This window comes from Alexandromys fortis, unplaced genomic scaffold (assembly GCF_014885135.2).
Source record: "Alexandromys fortis isolate MF-2015 unplaced genomic scaffold, M_Fortis_MF-2015_v1.1 scaffold_3, whole genome shotgun sequence".
Lineage (NCBI taxonomy): Eukaryota > Metazoa > Chordata > Mammalia > Rodentia > Cricetidae > Alexandromys > Alexandromys fortis.
In genome coordinates this window covers 8,110,903-8,131,813 of record NW_026067909.1, presented here as the reverse complement: position 1 = coordinate 8,131,813, position 20,911 = coordinate 8,110,903, and the positions used below count along the sequence as shown (strand labels likewise).

The 20,911-nt window shown below is 48.5% G+C and overlaps 1 protein-coding gene across 1 annotated transcript in view; it reads right to left on the bottom strand.

Annotated features, from left to right (window-relative positions):
* The window catches only part of Inpp5a (inositol polyphosphate-5-phosphatase A), a 194,325-nt gene that overhangs the window by 2,547 nt on the left and 170,867 nt on the right, over positions 1-20,911 (bottom strand). The window contains exons 10-13 of the mRNA XM_050137015.1: positions 19,137-19,232; positions 18,977-19,051; positions 10,943-11,016; positions 2,172-2,283 (exon numbers count right to left, since the gene is read on the bottom strand). Of these exons, the coding sequence (XP_049992972.1) occupies positions 2,172-2,283; positions 10,943-11,016; positions 18,977-19,051; positions 19,137-19,232 (357 nt within the window). The remainder of the gene's footprint in view (positions 1-2,171; positions 2,284-10,942; positions 11,017-18,976; positions 19,052-19,136; positions 19,233-20,911) is intronic.

Here is a 20,911-nt window from a genome sequence, read left to right as displayed (position 1 = left end):
GGGGTTGGGACACCCCAGGTCTCCTCTGCCTGTCCACTGGCAGGCACACAGTCCATAGCCCTGCAACAGTGCCACTCGGAGCTTCCTTCCTAAGGGTGTGTCCTTATCTGAGTATCTGAGTAGCTCATCTGTTTCCCATTTTCCCTATTTACACTTGCTTCTGAAAGCCTGCTTTATTAACCTAGCGCAGGCCACGTTCGCATATTAATGGACTACTCCCTGTACTTCCTGGCAGACCCTTGGCTTTGGGCTGGAAGGCAGAGGTTTTGTCAATGCTCATCAGTCAGTCAACTCTGACCAGGCTGGAGTTTTCTACCTACAGCTGAAGCATCTACAACGATAAAGTTAAAACTGACTTATCTTTAATGCAGTAGGAAGCTTAAGGTCAGATTTACTCTCCGGCACGATCGCCTGCCAGAAAGTATGAAAACATAACCTTCAGCACCGCATGCATGAGCACTTGCCCATCTTTCAGGAGCATGTGGCCGACTCCTAGGAAGTGGGGGAACATCCATCAAACGCTGCATGGTAATTTACAAAGGCAGCATAAAATCGTGGGTTTTCAGCTGCATAATCTTTGGACAGATAAACAAATTACAGAGGGGCTCAGACAGGACACAGGCACACCTCACTGAGCATTCGTCACCGAGGCTCCCAGGCACCATGCCGCCTGGCGGTTTAGGACTCAGGAGGCAGAACAGAACATGATGAGGGCACCAGCGCATGGCATGATGGATGGTACCGGGAGGCGGCCTGAGGCACTCTGGAGGTGCCTGTGAGCCCCAGGGACTCCAGCCCCCGCAGGCGGAAACTCTCCTAAAGGCTTTATTCTCAGCTTAGATAAAGGGCAGAGCTGGTTCTGCCAATGTGGCTCTGGAGACCGGAGATGTGAGCACACGTAAACAAGCTCCACGGCTGCCTTCCCCTCCCGAAGGTGTGCTGTGCGTGCAGGGCGCTGCCTGACCTCACAGGTTCCTGGCAGCCTTCCGGTCACTAACCAAAGTGCACTTATCTTAGGGAACTTACTACCACAAGGTGCACTTTTTATGATCTTATGTTTTCTCGGTGGATGACATCAGTTTCTTCTGTCCACCCAGTCCCATGGAGAGGCTGAGGCTGCCACTGTGGAAAACTGGGGGACTCTACTGCATGCCTAATTCTTGTGCTCATTGGCTCAAGGGAGCAAATGAAAAGGCCTAGGTCACAGATAATGTAGCTTTGGGTTGCCGAGTGGGCTTTCCACAGAGAGGGCATATTGGGGCACAGGACCTGCCCATGAGGCTAGAAGGTAGGGCTGTGTGCTAAGGCTGCTGCAGATCCAAGAGGCTTCTGGCCACCACCCTTGGTTTCGGCATACCTGCCTGCAAACTCCTCTCTATGGCCAAGGCCTGAGCACAAGCTGCACCCATTGTGTTCTAGAACACAGGAGTGGTGAAAAGCCTGGGACCTGGGTGATAGTGGCTACACAGCAAAGACCAGCATCCTCAGGTAGAGGAGGCAGGCCTATCCCACAAGCTGGGGGAGGACCAAAAGTATGTATGTGGATGTTTGGCACGGGGATAGCCAATGGCAGCTCATGGGGACTACAGTGCAATCCAGCAGCACAGCAAAGGTACGAATCCTCCCTCCCCAGCACAGGACTCCAGCAGTAGGGTCGGAGCAGCAGAACACAAATGCCCCAGTTCACTGTAGGTCCTCCTCTCACTTCCTCCTCACCAAGGGCCCACACCTTGGTCTGACTGTGGCTCTGCACACACTCAGCCTCCAACTGCTGTCCCTGCATGAGTTTGCCCTTTTCACTATTAGATTTACATGGATGGGGCTGTGAGATAATTCAGATATTGGTACTTTTCAAAACATGCAATTTATGTATAAAATATGGGGAGTAAAAATAATAGGAAATCTGGAAACCCTCCCTATCTGTGACTTGAGCACATTACCCCTTCATCCTAACCCTGCTGAGCCAAAGGCAACTTGTTTGCTTTACATAACCTGTAGGTGTTCCTGCGAACCCTACAGAACACAGAACACCATACAATAAACTATGGCTAGACTCTGCTGTCTTAGACATCCACTAAGATGACAGCGATGCCTGCAGGGGCCTGGGTGCTCTACTCGTGTCCCCAGACTGTGCAGTCCTTCTCCATGGCCAGCTCAGGGCTCCCTCCTACCTTAAGGACCAGCTCCTTGGCAGACAGGGACATGAGGATTCGATCACACCATGCAGGGCATCTTGTGTTCATATACTGCTCTCCCTGGCTGGAGTCCTCGCTGTACGGGTAGCTGTGGAGACAAAGGAACAAAGCGTCAACCGCACTCTGGTCCCAGAAATCATCCAAGTTAGGAAGGGAAGGGTTTGTTGCTATCCAGGAAAGAATGCACACAGTGAAGTTTCTAGAATATGAAGCCAAACTTGAAACTCAAGTGTCCCCATCAAACTTAGTTCTCCCTGCATATACCTACAGATTGCATGGGTCTGGCTGGCTGGTTCCTATATACCCGTTACTCACACAGAGATCTCACACTTCCAGCCTGAGCCTTGTGAAGAGGACACCTGCATCCTGTAACCTGCCACCCAGGGGACCTACCAATTTACCATAGCTGCAAAACAATAACTCTACAACACATGGGCACACATGCTGTACTGTGCTGCAGAATGAATCCCATGTAGAACTGACAAAGGGAGCGCCTTGCCCAGAATTTGGCTGGCCCTGGTGTTTGCATATCCACACTCTGTATGGTTTTCAGACCATAAAGACTGTCTTTCAGAGTGCAGCGTGTTTTCTCATGTCAATTCCAGAGCACCAGGCGTATACTCCAGTACTCCTGCTGACTTCAGCTAGGAAAAGAATGTGACTGGCTTTCCAGTCTGTGCTGTCAGGCTGCTTACCAGCTGGTGCCTGTGGGAAGGGGCTCATGCCACCAGCAGGCCTGGCCCCACTCCCACTACCCTAAGGAAGCTGGGAAGCTAATATCTCTGGACCTCAACCACCTAAAACTGGCAGATGATGCATGAAGCATGTATCCTTCATAGAAACCATGACTTATGACCCTTGTCTTCTATAGGAATTACCACTTTACCAGATTAAATTTACCTCAAATTAGGCTAAAAACAAAGTCTATGTAATTCCTGCACATAACATTATCATTTTAAAGAATGTAAAATTTCCCATACTTTCATTTTCAGGAAGAACAAAAGGCCAATGGCCAATCCCATTTCTGTACATCACAGTGACAATGACCTTGTTCAAGTGCTCCTCAGTCCACGCCCACGATACAGGCTGAGTCAGAAGGGACATCTCACTGTGAGCACACACATGTTAACATGGCCACCCTGAGCAGAGTTGTAAACTGCAAGATGGGATCACATGGCCTTTCTGGCTTCCATGATGGTGAACAGACATGACAGTCTCTTTCACAGGGAGAAAGCTTCACAGTGAATATAACCAGTGTGGTAAAGGCTAAAATGAGAAAAGTGAGGGCCCAGTCAGAGTGGGGCTGGGAAAGCCACAGGGCTGTGCGGTTCAATCCTCTTGTGACTTTGTTAGAACAGGAAGCTGGTTGCTTTGACCAGGTGCTGGGCACCCTAACTCGAGACCCCTTTCAAACTTGCACATGCACTGCAATGGAGTCTCCATGGAAACAGAATGCTCACTCATTGGCCATTCCCATGGTCCGGCAGAGTGCTGGCCAGCTGGCTCTTCTACAGGGGCTATGTGGTTTCAGGAGTGAGACCTCAGCAGGCAGAGTGCCTTCGTTTGTGCCTACTGCCATAGTTGGCCTTGATACTGTCTTCAGATGGGAGGTCCAGTGTTCAGCTAAATGCCCAACAGTAGCCCAGTAAGGCCCAACTTGAAAAGCATCGCTGGGAGGTGCCAACTTGGAACAGAGCATGCTATCGGTTTAAAATAAAAACTAAAACTACATTTATTAACATGGGACATATGCAACGGTGTGTGTGTTTAGGCCAGAGGACAACTTGTGGGAGCTGGTTCTCTCCTTCTATCATGCAGGTCCTGGGAATTGAATTCAGGTCACCAGGCTTGGCAGTCAGTGCTCTTACCTGCTTGGTCACTTTACTGGCCCTCTTAGTTTTTGTTTGTTTTTTTGAGGCAGGGTTGTCTGAATCCCAGGCTTCCCTTAAACTGTGTAGTCAAGAATGACCTTGAACTCCTGCCTCTACCTCCCAAGTGTTGGGATCACAAGTGTTCATTACTCTGCCGTGTACTTAGCATGCTCTTAGAAGTCATCATCTCATGTCTGACATCAGCCCTGACATGGTTTTTAAGCACAGGTCACCATCTTTGGAGACCCTGCTGTCCTGGAGACCTTGCTGGATGTTTTACTGCTGGCCCAGGACCAGAGTCCAGTGGAAACACTGAGGTCTGGGTTTGGACATGACAGGTGACCTGCCAGTGAGTCTGTAGACAGATGTAGTCAGTGAATAGCCTGAGAGCTTGTAGACCTACAAAGCCAGAACAGGCGGGAGGCAAGGAAAACCCTTATGCCACCAGAGATAGGATCTGCAGGTGGTCACTGATTAGCCAAACTAGACTCCCTGAGTTATAGAAGAGAACAGTGGGAAAGACAGGGATTGATGCTCCCTGTATCCCCCAATACTGTCTACATTTAACAAATCCTGGGGAGGGGTCCCTGTTCCCTTGGATCCTATAGGACTCAAGGCAAACTCTGCTGCTGGAGGAAGTTGAGGGGGAGTGCCCTCAGCTCCATAGCCTGAGGTACTCTACAACACCCAAAATACAAAAGCAGGAAGTTCTGGTCCAGGAAGGCCTGGAGAGGTCAACACTGGGTATGAGTCATTCATCCCATCTTCTGTTCAGGGGTGAGGGGCTGCTCAGTTGAGTGCAAGGCCTGGATGTGGCCGCATGTAGATGATTAATGCAAGCAGAGCTGTGCATGCAGACTTATCTGGAAGCAAACCCAAAAGGGGTGGGAGGCAGGGCAAACCTGCCTATCTCGGCTCCATACAGCTCCGGGAATAATCGTCATAATTAATTGCAGTGCTGATAAAATTAACAATTGCCCACCTGTGCTGCCTCCACACTGCCTCCCTTTCTCTTTGCCCCTCGAACTTGGTCAGGATGTGGGCAGCGGCCCTTTGCTGGCTGTTTGCTTGCAGCCTGCCTGGCTCTGGTGACAAGGCTAGGCTCAAGACCTGGGCGGGCTAGGCTTGGATAGTGTTGCCATGGCCCCCACGACCACATTGTGGGAAGCACAAAGCCTGTTGTGTTTGAGAGTCCTACAGTGCAGGCCTAGGGTGGTGGGGAGAGGAAACCAGTGTAACTCATGCCTTTGCTTCAATTCTTGGCCCTCATTGGGCTGTAGGAAAATAAGCATAAGAAGGTCATTAGGTAGTATTGAGGCTGTCCTCAGAATAGGGAGAGTGGAAGGGCTGAACCCCATTTTGCCAGGCAGGGAGCCTCTCTGCTTTCACCTGGCAAAAGGTCACCTGTTCTCAGTCCCCACACTGCTTTTGATGTTGGTTACACAGCACATCAAAGGCACTGGCATCAAGGGCTACTTAGCCCTGGCACGTGTATCACAGAAGGAATTTCATTGGGGAAACATCTACATGCACTGAGATCTAGACGCAATGAGTAGACACTAGGTTGCAAAGATACTAGCTGCTATCAAAATGTCTGAAAAGGGGGGGCTGGAGAGATGGCTCAGTGGTTAAGAGTATTGCCTGCTCTTCCAAAGGTCCTGAGTTCAATTCCCAGCAACCACATGATGGCTCACAACCATCTGTAATGAGGTCTGGTGCCCTCTTCTGGCCTTCAGGCATACACACAGACAGAATATTGTATACATAATAAATAAATAAATAAATATTTTAAAAAAATGTCTGAAAAAGGAGGAACACGTGAGCTAGAGCCAAAGAAAATGAACAGAGCACAAGGATTCTGAGCAATGAAGTGCCTAAGTAGAAGATCCTAGCTGCCGAGGTGCCACAAGTGTCCTGGAGACTGGAGGTGAGGCTGGAGCCTGCCCTGGTTCCCTTTGCAATGGCATCAGGAACAGCTTGCTCATACTGGATCTCAGGTGACCACAGCTTACAGTCATGGCTTTTCTGTCCACTGGTTCACCGACTGTCCCAAGCTGCATGCACAGACTTTGTGCAACCAGGACCCAGTGACAGACCAGTCCCATGGCCTCTTTGCTCCCTGACTGGGTTCTAAGTCACAGATATAAGTACAATTTCTGGATTTTTGGCAAATGTGACCAATGCTACTTCCAATGCTAAAGTTACCGGAGGTGAAACATCCATGTTATAAACATACGTGTCATTTAAAAATACTGATCTTATGCCAAGTTTGTCCACTGATGAGGGTGGAGCTCTTCCCATTCAGCGTTCCCTGAGTAAAGGTTCTGGTCTGCATAGCACTTAAACTGCCCTTTCTAAATTCATCTTTGTATTAGGCAAAGTGCACACAGGACAGAAATGCATCAGCAGATCCCGCCGAAGGTGGAGGATGCCGAGCTCAGTGCCTCAGCAGGTGTGACTGGTAGTGAAGTGCATACAGGACCCCAAAGGGTCCAATTCACGTGGGATGGCTTATGCACACTTTGATTGTGGATTTGTTCTCAGGGCCTGAAGGTGTTTGCTTATACTCCAAATGTCCATTCCACAGTTCTTGGCATTTTGGTTATTGCTGCTTTGGGACTACATGAAATTTGGTGTGTGAGCCTCAGGGTGAAGGAACCCTGGATCCTTCCAAGATCCAGGAGGTAAAACCACTCATCACGGCACCAAGATGACAATGGCTTCCATGGTGCTCCTCCTGCACAGATGGGGCAAAGACGACTACAGGAAGGGCAGAAGTGCCTGGGCAAGAAGTGGGCAATGCTCACATCATCACCCTCAGTGCTGCAGTCACAGCAGGGCAGATCCTGTGCAGAGTAAATACTTACCCTTTCAACCCCAACCCTGGGAGAAACATGGTTCCTGGGAGTGAAAGCTGGGAAATGTGTGTATACATACACACATTGATGCACATGTGTGAATACCCATTTTCCAGCAGAAAGGTCTATGCACATATGGACAGACCATATATGCATATATTATACTATACTCATGTATACAAATAGTTCATCATATATATACATCCTATATATCATATTCAAGCCCCATATAGTGTGCACATGCACATATATGAACAAAATATGAATAGTACTTTCTGTGCAAACATCATCACCCATGGATATCTACACACACACACACACACACACACACTCACATACACATTTTTATGCATACAGTATGCCTAAGGCTAGCTTTTTTTATTTTTTTGAGGCAGGGTCTCCCTGTGTCACTGTGAAGCCCTGGCTGACCTGGAACTCACTGTGTAGATCTAGCTAGCCTCAAACTCAGAGATGGTACTGTCTCTGTCTCACAAGTATTAGAATTAAAAATGTGCACCATCACACCTAGGCCAAGACTACCTATTCTATTATAGACTAAGAATGGAGAAGGAACATCAGTGCTCTCTGGGCATGAGGGGCATCACCCCGTGAAGTGGTGGTGGAGGACACTATGTGTATCCTGAGTTCTGGGGACAGGTCTCTGGAGCCGTTGCTGAAGCCCATGCTGAAGAAGCATGTTATGACCGGAAGAGAGTCAAAGGCCTCTCAGAATGGGGACTAGAGCACACTCTGGACATAACATTCAATTCAGATCATCTCTCCTTTCTCCCTATCCATCGTGAAAACTTGAATGCTATTTCCAAATAAAGAGAAATATGTGTAAGACTAGCCAACAGGTACTGGTGCCTTCCATGTGTTCAGTATACAATACTGAACATGTTCAGTTCATGTGGTCTCCATAGAGTATGCCTTCTGAGCTGGCAGCTGGCCTGGGCACACACATCCTCTGATGTGTGATGGTGAAGCCAGAGAGGCAAGATGTCCACAGATGCCAGGGAGGGCAACTTATTCAGGCTTCAGGGGCATGAGGGTCTATATGTTCTATGTCTGGATCCTGCAAGGTAGTAACTGACATGGACAGGTGGTGAAGTTTGCCTCAGTACCCAACTCCAAGGGGTGGGAGGCAGAGCAGGACCCTGACCACAGGGCAAAGCTCAGTCTCATGACCAAAACAGACAAGAGCTACAAGATGGGAGTATGAGGCCTGCAAGGCAGGGTGCTTCTAAGATAACTGTGACCACTGAGGTAGATGAAGCTTGCTGGTGGGAGCCTCTGTGATCTGACATGGGATACAGATGCTCTCACAGCAAATACCCCAAGTCCTCCACTAACCTTCGCTGATGTCTGTCAGTCTAGCAGACTACCAGTTCACAGAACAGATTGCTCCTAAGTCTCCCTGGGCTGGGTGCCTGGGTGGACCCAGCTCAGAGTCTCAAAGCACAAAGAAGAGGCAATAACCCTGTCATGCCTAAGAGTGCCTCTGCTCATTGGGATGATGGCATTATGATTTCATTTCATTACTGGCCTTCCATTGGGTGACTATTGGTTCTCGTCACCTTTCAGGCTAGTATGACACGTGAATTCTCTTCACAACTCAGAATGTGACACCCTCACCAAAGAAGCCCTGCTTTTGAGGGCTCATATATTTGCCTAGCTCTACCCTAATATCCAGGATGCTACCATATTTTAAGGGTAACTTCCTCAATTGTCTCTGAACATCCCCTATGACGAGTCACGTAACTAACTCAGTTCTGGAATAAGAATACAGTCATCTTGCTGGGCGGTGGTGGCGCACGCCTTTTAATCCCAGAATTCGGGAGGCCGGGACAGGTGGATCTCTGTGAGTTCGACGCTAGCCTGGTCTACAAGCGCTAGTTCCAGGACAGGCTCCAGAGCTACAGAGAAACCCTGTCTTGAAAAACAACAACAACAACAACAACAACAACAACAACAACAAAAATACGGTCATCTCAGGGGTACTCTGCATAACTAATCTTCCCTGAGCGGGAATATGGGAATGCTGGCACTGTGCTGTACAAACCTCTCCCCGTCTCTGATCACAGGGATGGCTCCTACATTCTTTCCTCTTTGTGCCAAAGACTGTGCCTTAAAAATCTACTGATGTCTTTGCTTCCCACTCTCTACTTCCCTGAGTTTGTCAGGGGATTTGATCCTGACAAACAGGCTGGAGAGGGTGGGCCTACTTCCCACCAGCCTCAGCTTGACATGGGGAACTTTCCTGGGAGGCTTGTGGCTCCAGATGCTGGGGTCATCGTTTAGGGTCCCTTCTTGATAACACAACATGCCAGTATGTCAAGATGCCTTCAACCCTGCTCCTGCCAGCTGGGGAAAGCAGGTCCCTTGGTTGTCATGTGGGTCAAGGGCTCTCTCTTAGCTGCTTGGGCTTAGACTAAAAGGCCCTCTGGGTTTTCAGCCTGGCCAGGTCCCAAGCTGTACCTTTGGTGTTTAGGTAACTTTCAAGACTGCAACAGTGAGAGAAAAATCTCAAGACAGATGCTAAATTCAATGCAGAAGTCTTGAGGGGCAGGCATGTCCCCATCCTACTGCAGACCCTGGACCTCTCAGCTCTTGGCCAGGCATATATATGTTTCCACGAATACCATGATTCACTGGGGATATTCAGAGTGTCTGAGAGTCACATGAGGGCCAGAGCAGGTCCCTCAAAGCTTGACAGGATGTACCTGGTGAGTCACTTGGTTGCCCATGAATGTGATCCAGTGTTATGCTGGTTACCACTGGCTGTAGGGCCAGATATTCTGGTCAGAGTCTCATGAGGTTACCTCCTGGAGCCATGCTGCTAAGAACCAGTATGTTAAGTGTCTAATATCTTGGCCTGGGCACTAACTAGATGTCTGGGAATTACTAGGGCCTGTGGCCCTGCTTCCCCATCTCCAAAACTCTATCCAATCCCCTCACCTTAGTCTTCTAGGTCGGGGGTATGGGCTGGCAGCTGAAAAGGAAGGAACCATAGGAGTCTAGTCTGTGCAGGATGGGTCTTCCCACTGCACGTTTGATTATGTCCAGTTGGCACAGAGATAGAGGACACTGGCAGAGAGGGGAATAGCTGTCTGGCTGTCAGACGTATTGGATGCAGGACCCTCATTCTGAGGAAAAGATGCCCAGTATTTCCTGCCAGGCAGCTGTGAAACAGGTACCAGCAGCATGATCAAGTTGCTGGCATAATTCAGTCTGTTGGAAAGTTTCCTCACCACTTTAGGTCACAAGACTTGGGATCTGACACAATCAAAGAGTTGGGAGGAAGACACCCACAGCTGCTAGAGGCCGTGCCTGCAACAATCCTTGTCCTCAGGAGCCACCTTCTGTAGACTGTGTCCAGGAAAATGAAAAGCCCAAGAGGCAAGGCACAGCTGCAGCAGATGGTGGGTAAGCCTGCAGCTTACGTGGGTCCACCACATAGCACACACTATGTTCTGTTAGGCCTTTCCCCTTGCTTTACACTACAGCACTCTGAGACCCTGGATGTCTCAAGGGGACCAGTGCCATTGTTGCAGATATCAAGGTTCCAGGAGCACCAGAGTGAAACACCGAGTACTTATCTGCTTCAGAAAGGTAGATTCAGAACTCCCTGCCAGGCAAGCCACACATGGTGAGCCTAGGTTTCCAGAGATCCCGTGACTGCAAATCTACAACTTTATTTTTTCACATTGGAAAGGGGTCTTAAAAAAATAGAATCATTTATTACTCACAGCCAGTCTTTTCTTCCGGCCATAGAAATGACGGAAGGAGGTGTAATTCACACACATAGGTGTATGCATGCAAACAGATGCACACAACACAGGGACATACATGCAGACAGACACACGTGCAAGATGCCATGGTGATATGTACAGAGGACACATACAGACAGACACATGTGCACACATGCACCTGGATGCACACACTGACACTGGCACACAGGCACACCTGAGGAGATGCTGGAAAGTTGCCTGCTCTTGACAGGTACAGGGCTCCTTACCTGGGGGGGAATGAGATGTCCAGTTCATACAGTCTGTCCTTAAAGACAGACAACTCCTTGTCAAATTCCAAGAGCTAAAGAAAAGAAAGGAAAACAGAATCACTTGATTTCCTCACTGGAAGGTGATGCTCTGTGTGTACCTGGGTTGTGTGCAAATTCCTAAAAGCAGGAATGACTCAAGCGTCCAGCGTGATCTTGCCCTACTCAGAGAAGATCCCCCACTACTGAGACTCTGGGGTGCCAGCCTGGCTCTACCATCCAGCTGCCTCTGCTGTGAGCAGTGCAAGAACAGTGCTCAGACTGCCTGGTCCTGCTCACATGAGACACATGAATACGTCCCAGAAAGCATGCACCCGAGTGGGACCTGAATATCCTTTCCAGAGCGAGGGGGAAATGTCCCAAACCGAAAGTGACCCTCAGAGTGAGCAAAACCAACTCAGCACATCAGAAGCTGAGGCTGAGCCTGCACACTGGTGACAGTCTAGAAGCCAGCTGGGTGGAAATATTCACTACGGCATGCAGGGAAAGTGGCAGGCAGCCTGGCTCCCTCAGGAGGCTTCCATCAGAGTCCTATGCCTGCTGGAAGGAGAGCTCCCCACCAGCCATGGCTCTGTCCAGTCACCATGAACACCCTGTGGGACACTATCCATTAATCATGTCCTACGCCACAGCTGTGTGTAGCCATGGCATCGTGCTGGGGCTCCCCTCAGAACCACACCGTGTCTCCACTTCTTCCTACCACCTCATCCATCATTCTCGAATGCGCAATTACCAGCATGTGTACACTGTAATTACTTGTGTGCCAGTCTGCTACCTGCTCACTGGCATGGCTCTTCTGCCTGCCTGCCCCTCGCAGAGCTGCCTTCATCAGATCAGCACCAGACTGGGTGCCATTCCTATCAACCAGAGTGACTTAGCCCTGGATAAGGGTCAAGTCAAGGCCACTCAAAATCCCCCTCTGAGGTGATTATGATTATGCAAGAGGAGAAAGGGTAAGCTATCACTCCAGACAGAGCCTCCTTATTAATTTCATAACCTCAGAGCCATGCGGTGGCATGCTGGACATTCACAGACTCAAGCCAGAGGGTCTCAGACCATGTCTGGCCTGGCTCCAACATTGGCTTCCATTTAGCACTACCATGGTCTTGAGCATATGAAGAAAACAGGAAGAAACAAGTTTGCTTGGAGGTGCTGCCAGTGTGAGTCCAGAGCCAGTGTTCCCTAAAGGTCTCGGCTAAAGCCTGAGGCAGCTCAGAGTTACAAAGTACAATAAGCAACAGGTGCATTGACCCAAAGCACAGAAGCACCTGCTCAGAGTAGTTTCAGGAGACTGGGTGGAGCACAGCAGCCCACCCTCTTAAATCCCTTCTCTTTTCCATGTTTACTGTGGACTTTTAAGGAGGATATGCAACCCATTGAGGTCTCCTGAATAGGCTCCTGAGAGGTGACTGGAACTCCACTCTTCAATTAAATGACTCCATTGTTTCTGGTTGCCAAGGTTCTGGACTGTCTACTGCTTTTTCACGCATTATATGACAACTTCTTCAGGTTACTGTAAGATTTCTTCCTCTTGTCAATGCTCTGTTTTACTTGGTGTCTGGATTTTCCATTCTTTCAGCTCAGGATACACTGCTTCTGAGGATCTTTGATGTAGACAGGTGTGAAAATCAGCAGGTGATCTCTTCCTGCTGGAAGGGGCCCTCTGTCCACCCATCTTGTCTCTGCTCCATACCTTCTGCCACACTAAGTTTTAGTGCTGTTTCTGGGCCACTCCTCCACTTAGTCTCTAGTTTTTAAATCCTGTCTTCAGCTATGTCTACTCAGTCTGGATGTTCATCCATTTACTCTCAACAACTACGATTTTAGAAGCTCTATATATCCCCAGCTGTCTGACATTTCGTGGGTCTTCTGTGCCTCTGGCTGTTGTCTTCAGACCCTTGATCACTGCCTCTGACTGCCAAGGTCCACAGGAGTTTGTGAGCACAGGAGGGGCAGATAAAGCATCTGAATCTTTAGGCCATACTTTTCTCTACCTTGCATATTCCTCCTTTGCACCCACAGGCCAGAAGCCTCCTGGACATGAGAAGGACAGATGAACAGGGCTAGCCAAGGGTCCATGCCCACCCACTAGTCATACAGTCTAGGTTTCCAGTTTTTCAGTTCTGCCATGGCCCTGGTACCAAAGCCGTGCTATCAACATTAAAGTTCTTTGACAAGCATTCTGAGCACATATACTCATATATATGTGTGTGTGTTTGTGCGCGCGCGCACAATATACATGACTGTAAATATGTACGTACACAGCACTATATATATACACACATACATATACATACACACAAATACATACACTCATACACATGTACACATGCCTACACACACACACACAAATACTTTGTTTCAAAGCTGTGGGCTGGGCTGAGGGAGTACATGGGAGACTACTTATATCAGACCACTAAATGCTGACCAGTTCTGGACACTTCCCCAAAGGTGAAGAAACTATAATTCTTGTCATGCACATGAGTGTGTCCATATGTGTGTGAGGATGTTGAGTACCTGTGACTCTGACCTCATGTGTGAGGGTGGCCTTCATTGTCACTCATCCAACATTCTCCAGTTTTAAATATTCTCAAGGCACTGCAGCGCTGTGCCAGGATTCCCTGAGAGCCTCTTCAGGGTTAGCACCTATTTCTGGATGGCCAGGGACTACCTGTTAGGCTCCTGCCTGAAGTCACCAATGTGGACATCATGTATCGCCTTCCATGCAGGGAAAAGTGCTGCTGCAAGGATTTGCCAGAAAGATCCAGCTAATAGTGACAGATCCAAGCATTAACCCACTGCACACACAGGCACACGCTCCAATAAACACAACCATACACAAGTTTGTGAAAAGAACAGTGTGAAAAAAGCCTGGGCTGGAGGGGAGTGTGTGTGTGTGTGTGTTGGGGGGTCAGACCGGTAGAGATTTGGTCTCCCTCGTAATGATCACGCAGGGTCTGTCTATCCTATCTGGGATATTAGACCTGAGGTACCCACCACCAAGGTACTGAGGAAACTGTCACACCATGGCCTCTATTCTAAAAGAACCTTTCCTCAATTTTGTAATGTTTAAAGGAAAAAAATATTGAATTTGGAATTCTAATTTTAAAAACTACTTAGATGGTAAGGGAGCTCAGAAACGGCAGATGAAGAACCCCCAAGTCTTCTGTCCTTACTTCTTATGCCCTTCTGCCCATGCCCACCATTACTCCCACATACCCTAACCTGTCCCCAGCCTCATGCTGGAGGGGACACACGTGGACCCTGCCCTGCATCTTCCTGCTGGCTAGAGCTGCCTGTTGGTAGATGCTCTGGAGCTCGAATGTGCATGTTCTCTGACAGCTCATTCACTCAGCTCCTGCTGTGCAGAGGGTAGGGAGCCACTGGGTCCCTGCTCAACCAGCTGGCTCTGACAGGTCAGTGAAATCCTGGTCCTGTGTGACTGGCTTGCAGAATGCTCGAAGCTCCAGGACTGCCACATCAACAGGATGGCGGGGTTTAAAGCTGCCGCCACCACCCACACAGGACATCAACTGTGAGGAGTTTCTGATTGGAAATTGCACCACACTGCTGGTGAATTGATAATTTGTATCTCTTTGAGATTTTTCACAAACATGATAACCAATTTCACATGTATCTTAAACGTTCTTCTTGATTACAAAGTGTAAAGCAGTCCCGATGTGTGTGGACAATGATAAAGCAGCTGCTGGCCTCATGCATCTGTCAGGAGCCGTCCCAGCTGCACAAATTCCAGTGTTGCTGCGTGGACACCGCACTGATAAAGAAAAAAGGGCTTGGAAAATCAATGCACCCGGAGCCCGGGCGGTTGCTAAACACACAGAAAACATCTCTATCCAACAGGCCAAGCACCTAGAAAATTCCCAAGCCCTGCCCTGGGACAGCCAAGGAAAATTTAATCTCTCCAAATCCTCACCAGGGCACTCCATCCTGCAGCCCTGACAGCCACACTTATAATTAATTATACAATTTCGATGGGAATATCGACTAAACAAAGCTATAAATCATAGAAAAAGTCAATACGCATGGACACATTCAATCATGTCCCGGCCAATGATTACTACTCTTAAAATACAATAATTATTTTCAGGAGCCAGCTTGAATTAAATTTCTGTCAGACGAGTACAAGACCGGTGGTTGATGAAGGATGCGATGGATTTTGGGGGCTGAGTCCGGCTCGGGCACATCCATCCTGCAGACGGTAGTTTGTTTGTAGTGCTTGTGGCACAGCGTGTTCAACCAGGCCATGAGGATGAGATTATCTCCACTGCTCATTAGGTTGAAGGGACTCAGAGTCTGGCTTGAGTGACGGTGGCCAATTCCTTTGAATATGTGTAATCAGGGCAGAGGCTGGGCATTAGCAGTATGCCCAGGACATTTCTGAAAGTACGTCTCAGATTCAGAATAGCAGCAGCCTTTGGAAGCAGGTATCACTTGAGCTCCAGGAACCTGGCAAACCTGATGACTTCTTGGGTGAGCTTCTGGCAGATAGGCACGAGTGCCAAGAACTCACTTGGTGGAAATGCTCCCGACTTCAAAGCTGAATTCTTTTATAAGAGAGTCAAGTTCAAAACATTTCCTGGGTGTTCAAACTTTTTTTTTTAAAACAACAACACCTTCAAACCCTTCTCCTACTGGGTTGTCTTGTCCAGCCTTGATTTGAGGGTTTATGCCTTGTCTTATTGCATCTTGTTATGCCGTGTTCAGTTGTTGTCCCTAGGAGGTCTGCTCTTTTCTGAAGGGAAATGAGGAGCACTGGATCTGGGGGAGAGGGGAATGGGGTAATGACTGGGAAAAGTGGAGGAAGGGGAAGCTGTGGTCGAGACGTATTGTATGAGAGAAGACTAACGAATAAACAAACAAATAAAAGCAAAACTGAAAAAAATCAATTAAACAAACAAACCAAGCAGCAGGGCCTTTCTTACTATGTAGCTTCCAGTGGCCTCACACTGTGATCTTCTGTCTCACCTCCCAGGTCTGCGATGACAAACTTGTACCATGTCTATACATCTATCTGTACATGCTTAGTGCAATTTTTCCTTCTCCTTATTATTTTCCTTTTCTTAAATTTTTTTTGTGTGTGTGTTCATGTATGTGTGTGCTGGAGTGCTTGTATACATCTGTGTGAATATATATGAGGCCATGGCTCAGTGTGAAAGTGTCTTCTTCAGTCATTCTCTAAGTTATTCTGAGATAGGATTTGTCACTGAACCTGGAGCCCACTGATTCAATTAGATTTGCTGGTCAGGGAATCCCAAAGAGCCTCCCCTTTCCGCCTTCTCAATGCTGAGATAACAGATTCACACTGACAAACCTGGTTTTAAAAAAACAAAACAAAACAAAACAAAACAAGGACACTAGAGAGCTGAACTTAGTTCATGGGAGGCACTTTAACCTGAGCAATCTCCCCAGCCCTTCTTCTTTTGTCTCTTTGAGGTATGGTCTCAGGTAGCCCAGGCTGGCTTCAAACTCTATGCAGCTGAGGATGACCTTGAATTCCCGCCTCTCCTGCTTAAGTCTTGTGACAATAGAACTACAAGAATAACCACTCAAATTCCACCTTAAAGAAAGGCCAGAACACTGTGTGCTGAAGGCAGATTATCTTCTGGAGAAGAACAAGGCTGCTCATTTCAGTGGCACAGCTGATTCTCATCTCTATGCTAAGACAGCCTTGCAGAGCCCCGAGACCCCAGTGGCACACCCCTGGATATTTCTAGGACCCATTTTTACATTCTCTTTCCCAGTGCTGCCCAAGGTCAAACTGTTCTCTCCTTAGCTGCTGGAGTCTCCTTATCTGTCTCTCTGCTTCTTCCAAAACATCCTGTGTCCTTGGTGACCCTAGTATGATGGAGGAAGGTCATTGGTTAAATAAACTGCCTTGGCCCTGATAGGTAAGAACATAGGTGGGTGGAGTAAACAGAACAAAATGCTGGGAGGAAAAGGAAGTGAGCTCAGAAACCATGCAGCTCCTCTCAGAGACGCCAGGCTCCACTCTCCCGGGTAGACACGATAGCTCTGCTCTCTGAGGCACACGTGATGAAGCTCCGACCCAGGATGGATGTAGGCTGAATCTTTCCCGGTAAGACCGGTGCTACATAGTTTATTAGAGATGGGTTGATCGGGGTATGAGAATTAGCCTGTAAGGGCTAGAGTTAATGGGCCAAGCAGTGTTTAAAAGAATACAGTTTGTATGTTGTTATTTTGGGGTGTAAGCTAGCCAGGCGGCCGGGGTGCTGGGGACGAAGCCCCACCACTTCATATTACTACACTAGTATCCTCCATCTTGCCTTGTGCAAAGTACCAACTGACTTTACTTCTCTGGCTCAAAAGAGCAAGCTCTAGCGGGATCCCCAAACACCTTCCCCTGGCCTTCCCTAAGCTTGGAAGTCATGTAGAAGGGGCCAGTGTATACCACCTAGGTGCCCAGGCTCATGAGGTTCTTGCTCTACTCTTGTTTTTTCCAGAGACAGCAGCTCACTATGTAGCTTTGCCTGGCCTTGAACTCATCAAGTTCAACTGTGCCTCCTGAGTGCTGGGATTAAAGGCCTATGCCACCACGCCCAATGTGATCTGTTCTTTTGAAGTGAACTGGAAAGTGACCTATACCTGCGCATGGCTGGCAGAATAACACAACCATTGCCCTAGCGAAGCCCCTCTATTAGGAACCACCAGTGACCACAGTCTTTGAGTGACTGAGCATGCAAAAAGGGACCAGTGGGCACTGATGCAGGACCAAAGGAGAGGGAAAGGAATCTATCAGAGGCCGCTAAAGGACTCAGTGGGGAGAATCTATATGAAGCCCTCCTATGGACAAGCAGGAGTAGAGTCAGGGATACTTGCAAGGTCAGCATGGCATGTGGCAGGAATGAGGTTAGTAATCAGTCCCAAGGCAGGTGGGTCAGGCTCAAGGAGCATCTGCTGGACCTGAATAGTAGGAGTTGGTGGACTCTGGGCCAGATGAGTAGCAAGGGGCTAGTGTGACTTCCTAAGAGAGGTTACAGCATGGAGGGCTGGGCATGCAGCTCACTATGTTCTGGTAAATGTGGAGCTCTGCTGGGGGTGGGAGATATAGTATGTCATGACAATCTCTATGGTACAAACTCTACCTTTGTGGCCAAACCTAAACTATACTGTGGCCACTGTATTTAATGACCAGCAGGGTGTATTTAACCACAGCATGCACCTGCCAGCCCCAATACATAATACAAACAAACATACATACATACATACATACATACATACATACATACATACAACAGTTACATTCAGGCCCCTCTAAGTGCCAGTCTGCTTGTGGCTTAGATCAGCGCAGGTGCCCACGACTAGAGATGCCTTCCCAGCAGCTGTATTCTTGAAGGTTTGAGTGGCACATTCTTGACATAAATTTCAATTTACATGCATGTGCTTATATACACTACAGTTATACATGTATACCTGTACACACAAATGATGTTATGTGCATGTGCACACACATAAACATCAACTAACATAATGCATGTGGACATTTGCTTATATACTCAGGTACACACACGTGTACACACACACAAGCACACACATGTACATATAGGCCTTGAATACACAAGCCCATAAGGACATGAGGGACTTGCTCACTTCCATCACACATATGTGCAGCTTCTCCCTATTCAAAATTAGGTTTCAAGCCCGTGCTGCATACCTAAGGCCATGAACTCTCTAGTATCCACAGTAGCAGGCAGGGCCTGACTTCTCTCACTCAGGAGATTCCAGTGCTCATAGGTCATAGGAACACTGCGCTGCCTATTGACAGGATGATAATCCTGGCAGCCTAGCCTAGCCTGTCCCAGCCCTATACATCACCTCCTCCAAGTCAGCCTGGAGCTCAAGTTGAACTCTGGGTGGCCTGAACACATGTAGATGTGCTTGTAGTACTCCAGGGCCAGGAGTGTCTCATGGGAAGGATCCAGGATAACCACATATATGCCTTAAAATAGAACTCACCGCAGTGCCGTTGTTGTCCCGGAAGACATCCTGGTTGAAGTAGTCGAAGAGCTTCTTTTCCAACTGGAGTACAACCTGCCGGGTCAGAGATGCTTCAGTGCCCTGCACAGTTCCTACTCCTCAGGCTGGGGGTGGCTGCCCTTAGTCATGAGCCACTTACCTTCCGGTCATTGTCTGACTCCCGAAATATCAACTTTACAACCTCATTGGTATCAGCAGCCCGGACTGTCTGCATCGTGGCCTTTGTACAGAGAGTCTGCAAGAAAACAAGGGTGCTCAGTCCCAGTCTGTCCACCCATTGCCCCAGCTGGTTTTACCCAAAGCCCATAATCAATGGTTTCCCAATGTCCAATGGGAAGGGAAGGAGATCAGTGTTCCTTGACACAAGGATTTCACATCCATCCAGGAGACCAGCTAGGCAGTCCTTATGGACTATCACTCAGAAAGCCCTCCACCAGGCTATACAAGGTTCTGACTGAGTGTGGCTGAGAGTGCAACACAGATACAAGACGCTTATGCTTCTCCAAGAGCCAAGGTTTTGTTAGCAGTGTCCATGCCAGGCAGCAAGTTGAGCCCTTCAAAGGCTCCTTGTTGGTGCTGTCTCTCCTGAGCCTCCCCAAGCCCTATGGGGCTAGCTAAGGCTATCAAGCTGCAGTATGGGCCATGGCATAGGGCACTAAGTCCAGGAGGTCCAGAGGTGGACGGTCAAAAGGTCAGAATCTCAGAAGACAAGTCCTGGGCTCTGGCCAAGAGTCAGGAGAACTGAGGGCGGGTGTAACAGGATACAAGAGCAGTAAGTAGCCTGATGAAGTCAGCAAATGCTCAGACAGGCTTTTCCACCAAAGGATGGCTGGCTGTGGAGCAACCACTAACCTTGCTGCATGCTTGGCTGTGCGTTTTTTGGTGCTCCTGAGCCAAAAGCAACCAGCTAGAGCATTGGTTGATAATTAAATTCATGCCTGCTTGAATTAGCCTCAATACATGCAGGAAGGGGTCAAAAAGGTCTCTCCCGAAAGGCAGGACAAAGTTGGGGACTGCCCCGCCTGCCAGGCACAGGAGCCACTAGAGGCAATAGCCCTCCCCCTCCGCTGTGCCCCAATACATACACTACAGAGGCCTGGAGCTGACAGGAGGATGAAAACAAGACACTCACAAACGCAAGTGACAATGCAACACAAGATGCCTGGAGCCAAAAGCAAAAGACCTCTTAGACAAATGAAGGTTCTCAGTAACTGCCTCTTGCCTTGATGATAAAGGGGGTGGCTACTTTATCAGCCAACCGATCATTTACACAAAAATGTGTATAAACAGCTGAGTCAAACAGAAAGCAAGAGCCTTGTCACCTGGGCTGGGGTTATAGGAGGAGCTACTTGGGGCTAGTGACAGTCCTCAACTGGGCATATGTAAATGAAACATTTTTAGTTTTTATTTTTTTAAACAAAGAGAATGAGTTTTACTTAAAAGGAGATCAGTTTACTGGAAGTATCTGACCTTTAAGGTCTCTATACTGCAGGATCCCTTGGGGGTCTGTGCTGTGAGGACCCAGAAAAATTGCTTAGGTTCAGGACTCTGTACCCTCATTTCTGCCTGGGACCCATTGAGGTGTCAGATACCCACTGGGCACAAACCTCAGGTGCTCCTAGGCAGCTGTGCCAACACAGCACCCATCCTATAAGGTGCATGAAGACAAGGGATGAGGAGAGTTAGCCAGCCCTATGTGCAGCATTCCAGCCCAGGCTTGCCACTCTCCAAGCACACTTCAGGCCAGGCCATTGACATTCAGGGCACAGATCAGCTAACCCAGCCAAGCCCCCAAAGTGGCTTTTGGACTCTGTGTCACAAATCAGTCTGGCTGCCTTGGAACTGTGGAGGATTAGGACAAGTACCCAAACAACCAGGGGCATCAAGGCCACCCAGCCCCCTGCATCCCATGGA